General features: G+C 36.7%; 2 protein-coding genes across 6 annotated transcripts; one reads left to right on the forward strand and one right to left on the reverse strand.

Annotated features, from left to right (window-relative positions):
- Positions 1–2: 2 nt before the first annotated feature.
- LOC121965896 (uncharacterized) lies at positions 3–6,520 on the forward strand. Its single transcript, XM_042516011.2, has 8 exons — positions 3–220; positions 1,295–1,417; positions 2,049–2,219; positions 2,795–2,896; positions 2,988–3,134; positions 3,256–3,375; positions 3,464–3,517; positions 4,220–6,520. Exons 1-8 carry the CDS (start codon positions 142–144, stop codon positions 4,990–4,992), a joined length of 1,569 nt encoding a protein of 522 aa, XP_042371945.2. The 5' UTR covers positions 3–141; the 3' UTR covers positions 4,993–6,520.
- A 1,548-nt stretch (positions 6,521–8,068) lies between these two features.
- On the reverse strand, positions 8,069–15,902 carry LOC121941235 (uncharacterized). 5 transcript variants are annotated; one of them, XM_042483987.2, is made up of 13 exons: positions 14,833–15,890; positions 13,691–13,886; positions 13,418–13,557; positions 12,734–12,825; positions 12,101–12,633; positions 11,883–11,938; positions 11,702–11,755; positions 11,537–11,599; positions 10,362–10,445; positions 10,151–10,242; positions 9,769–9,827; positions 8,901–9,076; positions 8,069–8,755 (listed from the first exon to the last, which is right to left on the reverse strand). In XM_042483987.2, exons 1-13 carry the CDS (start codon positions 14,860–14,862, stop codon positions 8,642–8,644), a joined length of 1,689 nt encoding a protein of 562 aa, XP_042339921.2. In that variant the 5' UTR covers positions 14,863–15,890; the 3' UTR covers positions 8,069–8,641. The 5 variants fall into 5 exon arrangements, with proteins under 5 accessions (XP_042339921.2, XP_087933950.1, XP_087933951.1 ...); XM_088077824.1 differs by having other exon boundaries at positions 12,155–12,633; positions 14,833–15,888; XM_088077825.1 differs by having other exon boundaries at positions 12,182–12,633; positions 14,833–15,887.
- Positions 15,903–16,286: the final 384 nt, after the last annotated feature.

Consider the following 16,286-nt stretch of genomic DNA (forward strand, 5'->3'; position numbering starts at 1 on the left):
TTCCGGTTATCAACGGTGTCCTGTCACAAAATGGTTCCCCTATCAGCTACAGGGAAGTCAAATTCCTGTGTGTTTGTAGGCACGATGTTTCCTGGTATTGTTTGATACATTTTGTTAGCATTGCACGTTTTTTAATCATAAATGGATTCCAGGGTTTCTGAAAAAGAGGCGCCTCGCCCCTTGAGACGCTCGGCGAGACACTCGTCCGGAAACGTCAAAGGTGAGTTTAGGTTAGCACCGTTAGCTAGCTTAGCTTTCGAGGCTAGCTAACTCAGAGTTTAACGATAAACCCGCGTGAATTTCAGCTTAAACTAATTAGCTAGCTGTTTTTATCACTGTATTTTCATTCCTTAGACAAAAAAATCACAAATTAGAAACCATTACAATGTATTGCAGGAGTTATTTGGTATGTTACGATGTTAGATCACATACTCGTACGGAATTTTTTAACGTTTAAATTAATGTCTGATTTTATATTAATTGGAGTGAAATTAAGAGTAAATTTGTCCTGTTATTTGGTACAAGGATATATAAATAAGCTTACTTTACTCTTGGAGGTTACATCACATCGTTTCAATAAAGTAGAGGAGAATAGATGTCTTTCTTGTTCTATAACGGGGATTTCTTTTCATACACCGAAAAACTTAATGGACATTCAAACACTTAAAATCTAGGGGTCGTTTGATATTGGTTTTCCAGGGGCTGATATCAGTTATTAGTGGTTAAGACTGATAACAGATATTTGGCACTCATATGCATTTAAAATAAAAATGAATATCTGTGTCTAAAATTTAGAATTTGGATAATAACAAACTCATAGAACATAGAACTTTGATTAAATGCCTTTGGCAAATGTTAATTTAAAACAGACACTTGCAACGTCGTATACAGCAAGTTCCCTGCAACTTTTTTATGAAGTGGAAATTTATATAAAAAATGAATGAACGTAAAAATAGTTCCCTGAGGATTTACAAAGTAAAACTTCCCTCCACGCTGACACTTTTTTGTCACTTTTTAATTAAATAATTTAGTAAAATGTACATAATGATAATCTGCAAAATGCACAGTATTGACCCATGTAATTGTTTAGGTTGATAATATGTCAGCCCTCTTTAAAAAATTAAAAAAACATCCTCTTCCACGGGTAAGATTACATAAGTTAAAAACAATAAATAAGCAATAAATGCATCTGCCAAACAGCTGGGATGAAAGTGCTAACAATTAATGTATTCAAACAGTCATCATGAGATTTCCTACTCGCTAATAACTTAATGTCTTTCTGCTTCTTTGTTAGTTCTGAATTTTGAACCGACCCCCAGAGGTCCACTGAAGAGGACAAGAAAGGGGTTGGAAAATCAAGTCCCTGTTTCAGCTGTGAATGGTTCAAGAGACGTGGAGAATGGCTCAGAGGATGAAGGTAGGATAGACAGACAGACAGACAGACAGACAGATAGACTTTAATGTCTAGCTCAGTGAAAATTTGGGATGCTTAAAGGTCCTATATTCTGCTAAATTTTAAGGTTCATACTTGTATTTTATGTTCACACTAGCACATGATTTCATGGTTTATTGTTCACAAACCCCCACATCTGTATTCACCCATTGTCTTACGGTGTGTTAAATGGCATATTTAAAATCACACACTCGAGTGGAAAGATGCTACCGTCATTTGGTTCTGTGTAAACATGGAAAGGAGTCACAAAGATGGGACTTAGTAGCAGCCCCATAGCGTGATATCTGTGTAAAAAGGGCCATTATATAGTATAGTCTTAAAATCAAAACTTCAAGGAAACCCACACAGCTTGTTTAGAGGCACAGTTTTCGAATACGGATTGTGTGCATTTTTCTGTAGACTGAACGTGTTGATATTTTCACACTATTAATACAGAACCTTAACCTGCTTTATATCTATGAAAAAACATAACATGGTAATCAGACTTTTTACAACGTGGGACCTTTTAGTGAGCAGTATTTGCCTTGCCGTGACAGTTTCAGTCTGTACTATTTTGGTGTAAAGAAAATGTCAACTTTTATTTCCCACTTAACAGAGTCCCCAACAAAGAAGAGCCGGGTGGAGACTGGAGGAGCAGTGGGCGGCAGTGGTGATGACAATGAGATGGATGTCCAGGAGTCAGCTGAAGATGTGGAGAAAAATGAAGACCAGGAAATGGATATTATGGAGGATTCCTCTCATGGCACTAAACCAGAAATTTGCAGAGGTAAGGGCTGCACGTAATTAATATTTTTATTATCAATCAGCCCTTTTTCTTTTCTTTTTTTTTTTTGATGAAAAGTTCTGTAAATCCTAATAAGAAAATGTCACTCACAATTCCCCTGAGCCCAAAGCAGGAATATCACATTTGCTTGTTTTAGACAACCAAAAGTACAAAAATCTATCATTGACAAGTATATAAACCTCAAAAAGGCAGCACATCGTCACACGTAAGGTGTGATCAGCAAATGTGAATTTCTGCTTGATAAATGACTTAAAAGATTAATTATCAGATTTGTTGATCAACTAGTCAGTTAATCAACTAATTGTTTCAGTGCCAGCCAAATAATATTAGAACACAGTCGTCTGTTTTTCCCCCAAAGCAGATGTTATTAAATTAATTATTACATAGCTAGTAATATCTACAGGTGACTTTAAATGACAAAACCTGGCGTTTTGGTCTACTGTGATTGTTTAAATGACATTATTAATCTTTGAGTCATAGGATTCTTTACATTCATCAAATCTTATCTCAAGTAGTCAAGCAGTTTTGTTTGAATCAAGGTTTTTCCTCTGTATCAGGCGCCCTTGGAGATATGAATTTATCCCCTCGTGTCTTGCTTGGTGAGCGCTGCAGACCCAACCATGATGTAATTGAAGATGCAGACTGGATGAAAACGAGAGGTAGGAAACGGCTATAGCTTTATTCTGCACGAGAATGATTACATTAAGAGAGGATAACACATTCGTCCCAATCTGGCTTTCTTGTTTTCAGCAAAACCACCAACAAAAAAACCTGCAGACCTCACCAAGTCTGCCACACAAATCAGACCACCAGCAAACAGACATGATGTGCCGAAGACCAAGGTTACCAGCATGGCCGACTACAAGAAGACGATGGAGGCCAAAGCCAAGAGCACTGGTATTGTAGACATTTTTATTTAGGCAGATGTTAATCAAGGAAATTGCAATGGGCATCCATTCAATGGATTTAAATTTCAATGGAATTAAAGTTGCATCAATAAACTCTGCTTCACTTTCAGGGACAACGACAGTTAACCACTATATCCCAGTGTATCCAGCCTCGGAGAAATCCTACACAATGCGACAACGCCTGAATAACATTCCAACACAAAAAGAAAGTTTAAAACCCAAAAAACAAGGTAATCCAGCTTCAACTGAATATTTCTGCCATTAGCAACATCTAATGTAACACGTTTGACATTGATTTCATGAAATTTTCTCTTTTAGAAGGGATGAAGAAAGCATCTGTTACCAAGAGAAGCTCTGGATATTCATGTAGGGGTAAGCTCTGGTCATTTTAATTACATTATCTTTACACACAAATGTACTTTTCCACATGAACTGCAAGAAGAGCTGCCCTATATGGCTTAAAAATAATATTGCAATATTTTTAGGCTATATCTCCTATTACGGTAGACTATTAAAATACAAAAATGTACTGCAGTTACAGTAAATTCAAACAAAGTTGCCACTGCCATATCATAAAGCTCAATAAAATACTGTTATACTAAAGTACTGAAACGGAAAGAACAAAAGTGGAAACACTGGTTACATTGGAAGTGTTAATGTTTTGCAGTGAACTTGAAGCTTCTGGTTAACAGGTTGATGTTAGCAGTTAGCAGAAAGTTTGACGGTAACCACGGCGCCTTTAATTGTGAGAACTGATTCACTGTGAGCTGGACACACAATAACAGCTTTCCAGTTCACACGTTGACAGCATTTGCAGGTTGCACTGGTGCTCCGTGGTGGCATTATGTGTTTGTCTGAGAGAGAGAGAGAGCCTTAGCAGAAACTGAGAGAGCCGACGCAAGTTCTGTGCCAGTTGTAATTTTTAAAAATGACGCAACAATTTAAACTCGGTGTTGGTGATATAGTCATTTATACATTCCACGTGGAACAAACTGCTATACGTCGAGTATACCTGATACATCGCCCACCCCTCATTGCAATACTACATTTGAAATTGACCTTGTGTCCTTTCAGGATTCATGTGGTGTTTATGCCGTTTAATTCTCCTGGTGCTGCTCTGTTCTGCTGTGTTGCTGGCATACAAAACAATAAAGACTGCGGACACTGGAAAGCATCTATCCCTCGATATAAAGCCAGATAAGTTTGCAGATCAGTTCTCTCTTCTTGAGGCCCAGTTCCCCAGTCAGCGGCCTGAGTTGTGGAAGAGGAGCAAGCTCCACCTGGAGAGGCACCTCAGAGAGGCCCAGCCCACAGAGCCAGTCAGTCTGATCTTAACCGCAGGCCGCAGTGCTGAGAGGACGCTGCGCTGCCTGGCTCGGGGGCTGGCCTCCTCCTTCTCCTCTGCCCTCAACGCTTCTGTCCTCCACATTGATGGAGCCAGCAAAGCCAGCCAGGACAGCGATGATGTGAAGCTGGACATAGACAGTCAGTTGCGAGCAGCCTTTGAAGGCGACCAACCAGTGGCTGTCATTCATCGCTTTGAGGAGCTGCCTCCAGGCTCCACTCTCATTTTTTATCGCTACTGTGACCACGAGAACGCCGCGTACAAGCGGGTGTTCTTGTTATTTACTGTGCAACTTCCTCAAGATGAGGTCAAGGGGGGGCAGAGTCTGAAGGAAGTGGAAGAGTTGGTGCACGACTATCTCAAGGAAAGGCTTGTGGACTCCAGCAGCCAAACTACTTTCAACAAGATGGACACTGACAAGTATGGTGGACTGTGGAGCCGCATCTCCCATCTTGCCTTACCGGTGATGTCTGAGAAGGAAGTCGAGCAGAGAGGATGCTGATCCACCGAGCCGGCCATAAAAGAGGAGGTCAGAATACCACTTTGAACCAGCCCGATCCTCCTTGGCACCGTGCAGGAGCTGTGAAACTGAAGTAACATGTAAATATAACGTTTTTTGCTGTAGCAATTACACATATAGAAGACATGAGTTAAAATCTCTGAAGGTTGTATTCACCTCTCTCTGTCAGAGACGAGGATGTACTCACGTTGCAGTCCAATGTCGATGATTCATTTTAACTGCTCAGAAGATGTCCAGCACTGATTTTTTTTTTTTTTTTTACCGTTCATACATTTATTTACTTTTCCATAAGGATGTTTACAGAGACACCATCATTCCACTTCCATAGAGGGGTACGAAATGCATATTCTAATGCAGATTTAGTATACAATATATAGTTTAGATTTAGGGCCCGGCAATATATCGATAGTATATCGATGTCATGATATGAGACTAGATTTGTCAAATTTTGGCTGCATTACAGTAATTTGATGCGGTTTTCTGAACTTATCAGACTGTTTGCTATTTTATTATTTCCCTTTGCCCATTTAGTCATTAAATCCACATTTCTGACAAATATGAGAGATCTCTTTGTGTAAATATTTTGCGAAAGCACAAATAGTCAACCTTACAATATCGTTGAAATACCAATATAGAGGTATTTAGTCAAAGATATTGTGATATTTGATTTCCACCATATCGCCCAGCCTTAGTTTGATTGATTTGTTCTGTGTCATCAATCCGAAAGAAGAGTTTTTTGAGGATGATCAGCATGCATTACACTGGCTCCTTCTTTGGAACAAAACAGTTTTATTTGTGTGGAAAGCTTCATATATGGTGGAAATTCATATTTCTTCTGCTATATCAAATCTTACTTATTCTACATTAGTCGATAATTCTTCTTAATATCCCCATTGAGATGTGTGTCCCTTCATTTAATTTTCTTTTGTACATAGTTGGATTTGCACTAAAAAAGTTTTGCTTTAACTATCCATCTTATCAAGAGTGCTGGTTTTTTAATTATATATTATAAATATTTTATATTCTTGTTTTCTGAATGTGTATATTTGTGATGCCTTGTCTCTTTCCTAGATTGGAATATTTTTTGAAAACTGTTACATATATATATATATTGAACATAAAAACATTTGGTCTTTGCACCTGTTGAAACCACTGAAATGTATTTCTGATGTTACAACTTTAAAACATGCAAGTTCTCACCAAGTGATTTGAATTTCTTAAAAAAAACAACAAAAAAACAAAAACATAATATTTGGCAGCAAGTCACAAAATGTGCCTTTGAAAAATACAGAGACATTTAACAATCACTTGATACTTTATCTTGACAACATAAGACTCAAACAAGCATTCTTACTTTTTTTCTGATTTATGCAAATTTGAATTTCAAAATACAGGTAAGTGTTATTCCTGTTCTTTCCTCATTCTTCCTTTATTATCACTCTGCGGTAATTTTGTTCTCGTCACATGAATATGTGTATATTTTCAATAAAGATTATTTTGATAACATGAAGAGTTAATCATTAATGTAACCCATGGTTGCGTTTCCTCTCTGTGCTTAGAGAAAAGTCCTCCGCTGGTAACATTTGACTTCAGAACAATTAAAGAGCACTTTGACTTTTTTTCCTGTTATATAGTCAATAACACTGACCTTCTTTTTTTAAAGGGGTATACTGTCAAAGTCATCGTGACAGTCCCACAAGAGTATAGTATTCAGCTTTGAAAGTGGGGAAATACAACTGTGCCAAAAATGCAGGAGTTTAATCATTTACTAAGAGGTATGATTCAGTACAAGACAAAAAACTATTTATACAATGAAAGATCAGAGAAGGGAGTTTGTGACTAAAGATTAAAGTCACTTGCTGTTTATCTTGTAAAACATGACATGATAAAAATGTATTTAGAACACAACTGTGTAAAATGACTAAAAATATTCCCTGTGCTTTTGTTCACCAGGAGCATCAAAGTGAAAATGTGTAACTGCTGCGCCATTGTCAGTGTTGTGCTTAGACACAAGAAAGTTACAGCAAGTTTAATCAGTAGCTAAGTTATTTTAAGATGTGTTTCAGTATCTTCAGTACCCAGCTATCAGTTTGATAGCTGGGACTTTGATTGGTGAGTCATTTACCTGAACGTGGACATAGCTGAAGGTTGCTCCTTTATAAAGAATCATAAAAATGAACAATCATTAATTAATCCTGCCTTGTAAACACAAAATTTGCTGTAGATTTTATTGACAATTAATATATTTTTTTAGGTATTAAAATAAGATAAATGTGTAATAAAGATAAAGGATGTAATGTAGGTCTTATAAATGAATCAACAACAATGGCATTCATTTGAATTGCATAATGTGGTTCGCACAGGAATAACATGCATTCATTAATTACAGACTTAACTGCTGCTATTTACTGACTGCCTTTCAAAGTGGACTCTTGTATGTTGCCTTTATGGACAAATTCTGATATGATTATATCAAGACATCATGTAATAAACTTTATGTCATTATTATTTAATATTGATCACAGTGACACATTTTACTCAACCTTACACACTTGACTAAGTATTTCCATGACCTCAAATAGTTCTGTGAGCAATAGAGTGATGCAGTTATTAAGTACTTCAGTTGAATCTGTTTGACTTACCTTTGCCCTTAAGCACAAGGGGAGATCCACGTCATGAGCGAGTGCTCCACATGTGGTATCCTTCTTAAACTGTTTATGAACCCAGTACGTAGTTATATGAGGTATGACTTGACTTGTTGTTTCATACAAGAAGCACATTTCATACATTTACAAAACATGGGCATTGTAACACCACTAAAATATTCCCTTAAAGAGGACTGGGTGTGGCAGAGATACACAAGCGAGTGTATCTTAAGTAAATATTTGTAGTTTGACCTTAATGATGTTCTTAACTCTGAAAAAGAGTGACAGGACTTAATTTATTACATTCCTTGGAAAGTGAAAAACAAAATTTTATTGTAATATAGCATGTATAAACACTGAATCGTCATCCAGTCTGTTTTGTCTAAATGGTATGTGCTGGTATGAATTAAGCATTTTCAAACTGGGACTTTACTTTTATTATGAGACTGGAATCAACATGTGGTATTTACATGTCTTATGACATCAAAAAGAAAAAAAAAACATAATTTCATATTATATCAACATACATTTTAATATAAGCACAGATTTCAGGTGGGATGCACGTCCCCCTTGATATTTACAACATGGACATTTGTCCTCCCCAATAAAGCTATTAAAGCACATTTACACTATATATATTGATGCAGAAAATGCACAAATTGTTACAAAAATTCACCAGTGCAGAAAAATTTAGTTTTTGATGTTTAAAATTTTGGGCCCCCTTTTAAGGCAAAACCTAATGATCCTTACAAAGGCTGCTATTTAGATATAAAAAGATGTATTTATTTATCCCAGAGGAGGATAGAATTTGCAGGTCACAGCAGAAGTAAATGTACAAAACACACAGTAAAGAGAATAGTGCAAAAACAAGTGTCAAGCTCAAATACATACAAGTAAAAAGTATGCCCTTTTAAGCATGTGCATGCATACATAAAACTGAAACTGACTCTTACATGCAAAGTACCAACACACTTTTATGCACACGCCTACTTTTCTTGACACCAAAATACTCCAAAAGTGACAGCTACAGCAAAACATATTGTTCCAAACATGAAGAACACTGAGAGTGCATTAATCCCTTTGGCTGCAGCGAGTCTCCTCTGAAAATGTACAAAAACAAAACAAAAAGCCGATGTGAACTTGATTATTAATGTAATGCATGATTTGTTGTGGCAGTAGACAGTAAAAAATGTTATCAAACATTTACTAATTTGTTATATTCTCGTGATGCAGACAGACTCTCACCTTTTTCTTTTTGCTTCTTCCCAGTATTGTTTTTCTTTGAGTGCTTCCCATGAGAAAACAAATTACAAACAGGAGTATCCACACTGAGTAAGCAATCATCACTTTTAAAAGCCAGGAGTCTTTCCTGTTCTTTCCACAGTTGTCATTCTCCAAAACACCAACAAAGATGACAGCAACTGTCGGTGAAACAGATTTGGAAATCTGAGCAACAAATCAGTAATGACAATTATCTGAAGAGATGGTGCAAGCTGTGACGTTAGTTAGCTTGACTCATTTTAAAGGAATACATCAACATTTCGGATGAAAATGTGCTTGTTTGCATTCTTTCTTAGAGTAGAATGAGATAATAAAATTGATAGGTCAAATCAAGCAATCTGACTGGTTGTTTGTCATGATATAATAACCGTATATAACCACATAATCTCATTCCTTTACATCATTCTGCAGCACTCCACATAGTCTAGTAACCTTAGAAACTACTAACAAACTAATTAGCTGACTGGCTGCCTATCTAGCTAAAAAACAGCCACAATTTGGATACATTTGAGGTCATCTTCAACATTTATGGCGGCCTAACTACAGAGGAGTGGACTGAGGAGGGCATATTTTCAGAGGGAAAAGTCGTAAACATAAAAGACAACATGCAGACTGAAAAACAAACTAACTAACTAACTAACAGAAAAAGAGCTATTGGTTAACAAAATCTGGTGAAATCCTGCACACTGGGCCTTTAACTGTCCACAAGAATGCAAATAAACATGTTTCCCAAAATATCAAACTATTGATTTAATAACATTTAATAAGTCTTTTCACATACATAAATTAATGCAGTTTATTTTAAAGATTAAAACCAGGTGAATTTTCTTACTTGTAAAAATCCCATGGATGGCAGAGCACACTTGGACAATAAAATCGGATATCTCTTTTCTTGAACAGAACAAAAGAAAAACAAAATCAGCTGTACTCAAAGTGTTAATGTAAGGGTCATGCCAAATATGCAGGCATAAAGACAGAAAGTTTTTTTCTGATAGATTGTTTGTATATGGGAAGCCAAGCACCATTGCAGTCATACGAGACAAACACATTTATGATAGTATGTATGTATAAATATTTTGAATGAGTAAACAGGTAAGCAAGCAAGTGAAATACATAAAACATGACTAACAATTCAAATTAACCACAAATATTTTTAGTAAAACTTTTCTTTTTTGGTTACTTCTGGTCAAAGAAGAGGAGAAAACTGAACTCACAGTTCGTGACTGGGTCCAATAGGCAGACAGATGATTACCAGCTCTATGAAATTAATCGCCATTGCCACACACAAAAGAGCAACAAGAGTGATCTAAACATGCCAACAAAGAGACACACAGTAAAATACAGCCACACTGAAAAAAGACCTTATACAATTCAGAAATTTGGATAGATGTAGAAAAATTTTGTACACCACTTGTTATTACTCACGTTTATGGAATCAGCCAAACAAAACAAGATCAGGGCCAATATTTCAACTGCCGCACAAAACAGACAGCATAATATCTTTAACACCTACCAAAGAAATAAAAGGCACATTCAGTTATCTTAATAATTTGTCAAAATGTGTATTCATTGAGTGTTCCTTTTTAAAGGCAAAGACACATAATCAAATGATATTGACTGAGCCATATGGTGTTCAGACCCTATTTTGATTATTACCTTACATGGGCTTTTACTTTAAAGATAAAATTACATTTTTAAAAAGACATAAAACATTTCAGAAAAAAATACACTTAAAACAAAAAAGCATAAAATGCAAATGACTGCCACTAATTACATCAAATCTACCAGTAAAGGTCCATTGTGGATTATGGGGAATATTTTGGCAGAAATGGAAGAGAATATAAGTATTCTTTATTAAATGTATAATCAACTGAAAATAATATTTTTTGATGTTTTGTTTACTCAGAATGAGCCATGTTTTTATTGACATAGGGTGCAGGACCACAGTTATGGAGACTGCCATTTTACACTTAAATAGTTCTACAGAAGCCCAGAAGGGACGAACCAAACACTGACTCTAGATAAGGTCACTTTTGTTTTTGCATCAGCCACCATAGTTAGTAGCCCCTCTGAGACAAGAGCTTCAGAAAACCTTTTTTAAAATGTGAAGCTGCTTCATTAAGTGTTTTTAGGTTTAAATCACCTGTTTTTGTTTTTTTGTTTTGTTTTGGTTTGGTTTGTTTTTTTGTAGAGGAAGACTTTTCTGTGAATAATTTGGCTCCTGGTAAAAACCTCCTGAACAATAAACACTGAAGAAACTTTCATTTGGAGAAATTTCAGCAAGCTGCAATCAGCACTCCCACTAAATCTCCTTAAATCTTACACACTTCCTTTAAAGTTCCTGACGATTTTCAGAAAAATCAAATCCTTTTTATACATTTAACAGTAGATATTTTCTGCAAGAGTTATTCAGTGTATTGAAATTCTGTAATTACCTCTCTACAGTCTTAATTGATAGTAGCAGGGGCTGCCATTTTAGCACCAGATTCAAATTACCTTCCTACAGACAAGGGATTTACAGGAAATAACATAAGACTGTGAGATGTCGAGAACCTGAAACAGTAACTATGACAACACAATCTCTATAACTAATGCCTTACCTTACTTAGATGGTGAGAGCAGGGGCTGTTGACAAGGGTGATCAAATATAAATTGGGCAGTTCCTGAAGAAAAAAGAAAGCGCGAAGGGAAATGAATACTTTGGTATATTTTTACTGGTAGCACCTGTACATTTACTGGGTGACGTGACTTTCTTAATATCTTACCATTCTGACTACCACCACAGCACTTCTGAGATTCATCACCCCAGTACCTACTCCCTAAAGATTAACCAAGAGACACAAAAAGGAGTTCTGTAAATAAAAATATAGTTTAAATATTATATGCGCAGATTTGTGCTCAATGCAAAAAAACATCAATAAAATCTAATTCTGTGTTACTTCTTACCCCTAATAGGTTAAAAGGTTGTTTGCTGGTCTTGTCTGGTTCTGCAGTACTTGGCTCTGTTGAATAAAAATCACTTGTATTACTAGGTGTTGCAGTACCTATTGTAGTACTTGTTGTTGCAGTCCTTATTGTAGTACTTGTTGTTTTAGTCCCAATTGTAGGACTTGGTGTTGTAGTACTTATTGTAGTACTTGACTTTGTAGAACTTATTGTCGTACTTGGTGTCTTTGAACTTGTTGTAGTACTTGGTGTTGTAGTACCAATGGTCGTACTTAGTGTTGTAGTACCAGTGGTCGTACTTGATGTTGTGGTACCAGTGGTCGTACTTGATGTTGTGGTATCAGTGGTCATACTTGGTGTTGTGGTACCAGTGGTCGTACTTGATGTTGTGGTACCAGTGGTCGTGCTTGATGTTGTGGTACCAGTGGTCGTGCTTGATGTTGTAGTACCAGTGGTCGTGCTTGGTGTTGTAGTACCAGTGGTCGTGCTTGGTGTTGTAGTACCAGTGGTCGTGCTTGGTGTTGTCGTACCAGTGGTCGTGCTTGGTGTTGTAGTACCAGTGGTCGTGCTTGGTGTTGTAGTACTAGTGGTCGTGCTTAGTGTTGTAGTACTAGTGGTCGTGCTTGGTGTTGTAGTACTAGTGGTCGTGCTTAGTGTTGTAGTACTAGTGGTCGTGCTTGGTGTGGTGGTTGGAGGTAAAATGACATTCACTGGTTTCCAGAATCTGGCAAGAGACTCAACAAATGTGACTCTAAAAAATATCAGACAGACACAGATGTTAATGTTAATCATTTTGTTCTGTACTGTCCAATAATCTTGACTTTTGGTAGTCAATCAAAGTGTAAACATACCTGAAAATGATATTTTTGATCCCCTTTTGTGGCTTCCATTGAACTTTAATTGAAGTCTTTCTTATATTCCCTTTGTTACTGACAGCACTTCCCTGAAGAGAGAGACAAAAGTAGGAGCAACATCTATAAGAAGTCTTGATAAGGGTTTCATATTCAATGTCCAGTTAATGTTCAATTCAAGCAGAAACCTCGAGGGCTGAAAAAAAAGCCAATGCTGAGGTGCCAAAAACTGCAGTTCTATGTCTGGCTCTCAGTCCTCATAGAACCACGTGGAAAAATGCTCAACTCAACAGCAGAAATAAACTTATTTACAGCCTGGTACAAAGACACAGTTCTGGTCTCTATAGCTAATTATAACATTCTTACTGGGGTGAATTTTTATATAAATCACTTGTTTACATTTTATTAAGGCTTAAAGTTACACATAATTAAAGGTGGGCCGCTTTGAATGACAGGTTGTCTGTGCCGCAATCTGTTAGTCAGAGCCACTCCTCGCCTCTTCACATGCCTCTTGCCCAAATATTGTCCAAAAAAAGATGGCAATAGTCAAAGTTCCAAAGCTATTTTTATTAATTTTACAGTCTGTGGTTCAGTTAAATCTAATTAAATGAAATACAAATGGAAAGTGCGAATATTCATTTACATTTACCTCTCTAATGATGTTGAGATGGGATGGTTACTTACTGCTCTATTATTGCATGTCAGGAGTCGAGTCCTATCAGACTGAAGCAGGTGGAATTGTCCAACAATATGGTCTGTGTCGCCGTCTCGAGCCTCCAACATAAATCCTCTGAACTGTGTAGAGGCATTGCTTCGGAGAGTAACTGGACAGTGGTTTAAAGATTTATTTATGTGACAGTGATGAGACAGAAAATGAAGAAAGAGATCAGTAATAACTTTGCACTGTGATCACTGCAGCAGAGATTGATGGTGAAGAAAAGGGTAAAGTCTCTGTACCTACAATAGCGTCTCCTGCTGTGTTGGGTTCGTAATCGACATCAAAGGGCAATATAGTGTTCAGAGGTTTATAGTACACCCCATTTCTACCCCTATGCTTAGGTAACATATCTTCACACGCATCTGGGAAGTAACCACTGGCATAACCGTGCACTTTTGTGATGAGGTTAAAACCAATCCAAATCCACAACCACATCTGTAAAACAAAATGGCTTTCTTCATCAGCATGCTGTCACAGACACAGTGATATTAACATTATTGGTACAAGTATGTATTTACTATAATAATAACTTCTATTATAGATAAGGATTTAAGCACATTTTCTAATTGTTTCAGCTGTCTCCACTCCAGCACACTGGCTTTCAAGGTAGTGTTTATAGTTTTAAGGCTGTCTGAGGATGTTGACATCATTATAAATACAGAAGTCTCCCAACTTTTGAACAATGCAGCAGGACAACAACAGAGCTACAATGTCCACACTGTTAATCAATATGCATGTAAACACCCTTACATTAAAATCAGCTCTTCAATGTTATAGCTACATTTGGTTGCAAATGCAGTTTGCTGGGTTACGGAGTCAACACAAGCACTTGCATTCTCAGATTTCTATCTCTTATGAAATATAAACCATTTAACCCTTTAACATCTGGATCAACATCAGTTTTCTTGTGCTCTGTTCAGGTGCCTTTTACTAGCATTTAAACCTCTGAAACATGAGTAAATTGGTTTGATTTCTCTCTCAAAAACACAAACTGCAAACTATTAGTAAAAGTTTACAATGAAATAATCTGATCATTAGCCGGGGGGGATTATTAGATAGATATGATTATTAGATAGATACAGATTTTTTAAGCTTATTTTCAGGTAATTTAATTGGAACATTTTACCAAATCCTTGCTGATTTTGGTGGCCTTTTCCTGTTAAATTGCTAGTCACCCTCTTCCTATGTTTTGAAAGAAATCCAGCCAATCTGCTCAAATTACAAAGGGTTAAACAAAACTATATCTAAAAAGTACATAGCAAGCATTTAGATTTTAGATCTTTCTCACTATTTTGTTCAAATTCAGACTTAGATTGAAAACATTTTAAGACTTCACTGGCAAATAATTACTGATATAATGACAATAACTCCTTTCTCTTACCTTATAATTGTGTACAATGTCCAAAATCATGAAACCATAAGTTATGATGTCATGCAACCTTATACGCTGAGTTAAAACTTTCTGTTTGAGTCTCTTAGAAAAATAGAAGTATCCTTGTTATTGTATTTGCCCAAAGGGATCCTCCCTCTTAAATAGTTTGGCATGTAGTGTGTGCCAGAGAGCAGCGTAGCAACAACTCAGCAGACCAAAGGAGGAAGTTGGAAAGGGCAATCTAAGTGCATTGCTTGAACCCTCCCACGCACACAGTTAAATGATAAAGAAAATACCATTTCCCTTTACTGCTGCTGAGATCTGTGTATTAGATTGTTCTCACAGTTTGCAGGTTTTTCCAGCAGCATGCAGGGTCCTTAATTGCTCCAGTCCATCACTACTGAAAGCACTCCACACATCACAGATCAAATTCCACAACCAGGAGAGAAAATTGCTCCTTGATGAATACCTTTAAACAAAACAACTGTTGATTCAAAATCAATCCATAATGACACAGAAAAATGCTGTTTAGTTCTTCTCTTGAAAGGTAAGGTAAAATATGTGCTAGTTTATATGTCTACCTAAATGGCCATGACCATGGGCGAATTATGAGCCAATGGGCCCCTGGGCACAAATATGCAGAGGGCCCTAGCAGCTCACCTGAATAGCAAGACACAGAGACTTTTTATTGTTGTTTCTTCTCTCTTTTGGGTAATTCTGTGTCTTTTGTCATTTTGTGTCTTGCGGTGCTTTTTTAAAATTTCTATTTAAAGGCATTTTGTGTCTCTTTGGGGTAATTTTGTGACTAATTGAGGGCAATCTACCTTTTTTTTGGTCATTTTGTTTCTGTTTGGGATAATTTTAATCTTTTATGGTCATTTTATGTCTGCTTTTGGTTTTTTTTGTGTTCCTTGGTTTAGTTTTTTCTTTGAGGTAATTTTGTGCCTTTTTTGGTTTGTGTCCATGCTGGGTTGTTGTGTAGATTTTTTGTAGATTTTATGTGTCTTTGCAGCCCCTTCATGTCTCTTTGTGGTTTATTTGTGTCTCTTTCTACTTATTTTAATTTTTGCTGGTCGATACTTGTCAGTTTGAGTGACATTTGGAATTGAATGCCTGGGGGCCCTGAAACTTTGGGCCCCAAGTCCTGTACCCAGTAGGCCTGTTCATTAATCCATCCATGGCCGGGACTGCTTCAAAAACATACGTATTTGTATTTTCAAGATTTTATCAATATTTTGCAGAATGTCAGGGAGGTATTACATCAGCATAATGTTTTTGGTCATTTTGAAATATTTCATGCTAATGCAGGTAATAATGATTCAGCAAGCCAAATGTAAGCCTAATAATGATCACTCTGATCACTCAGGAACTTCAACCAAAAGGGTGTGCCCAGACTGAAGTATAATACAGGGTCCATTTCCTAAAAACTATTATCGGCAGTTCTACAAAGATTGCATTTTGTT

The sequence above is a fragment of the Plectropomus leopardus genome, chromosome 5 (assembly GCF_026936395.1).
Source record: "Plectropomus leopardus strain MGB_pleo_1.0 chromosome 5, ASM2693639v1, whole genome shotgun sequence".
Classification (NCBI taxonomy): Eukaryota; Metazoa; Chordata; class Actinopteri; order Perciformes; family Serranidae; genus Plectropomus; species Plectropomus leopardus.

Bases quoted from the DNA above. Each gene is read 5' to 3' on its own strand.
- LOC121941235 (XM_088077823.1), bottom strand. From the start codon at position 14,862: ATGATTTTGGACATTGTACACAATTATAAG. The intron at 13,887-14,832 runs GTAAGAGAAAGG...TTTGTTTTACAG, and splicing joins ACATTGTACACAATTATAAG to ATGTGGTTGTGGATTTGGAT. The intron at 12,634-12,733 runs GTATGTTTACAC...GATATTTTTTAG, and splicing joins ATCAAAAATATCATTTTCAG to AGTCACATTTGTTGAGTCTC.
- LOC121965896 (XM_042516011.2), top strand. From the start codon at position 142: ATGGATTCCAGGGTTTCTGAAAAAGAGGCGCCTCGCCCCTTGAGACGC. The intron at 221-1,294 runs GTGAGTTTAGGT...CTTCTTTGTTAG, and splicing joins CTCGTCCGGAAACGTCAAAG to TTCTGAATTTTGAACCGACC. The intron at 2,897-2,987 runs GTAGGAAACGGC...TCTTGTTTTCAG, and splicing joins AGACTGGATGAAAACGAGAG to CAAAACCACCAACAAAAAAA.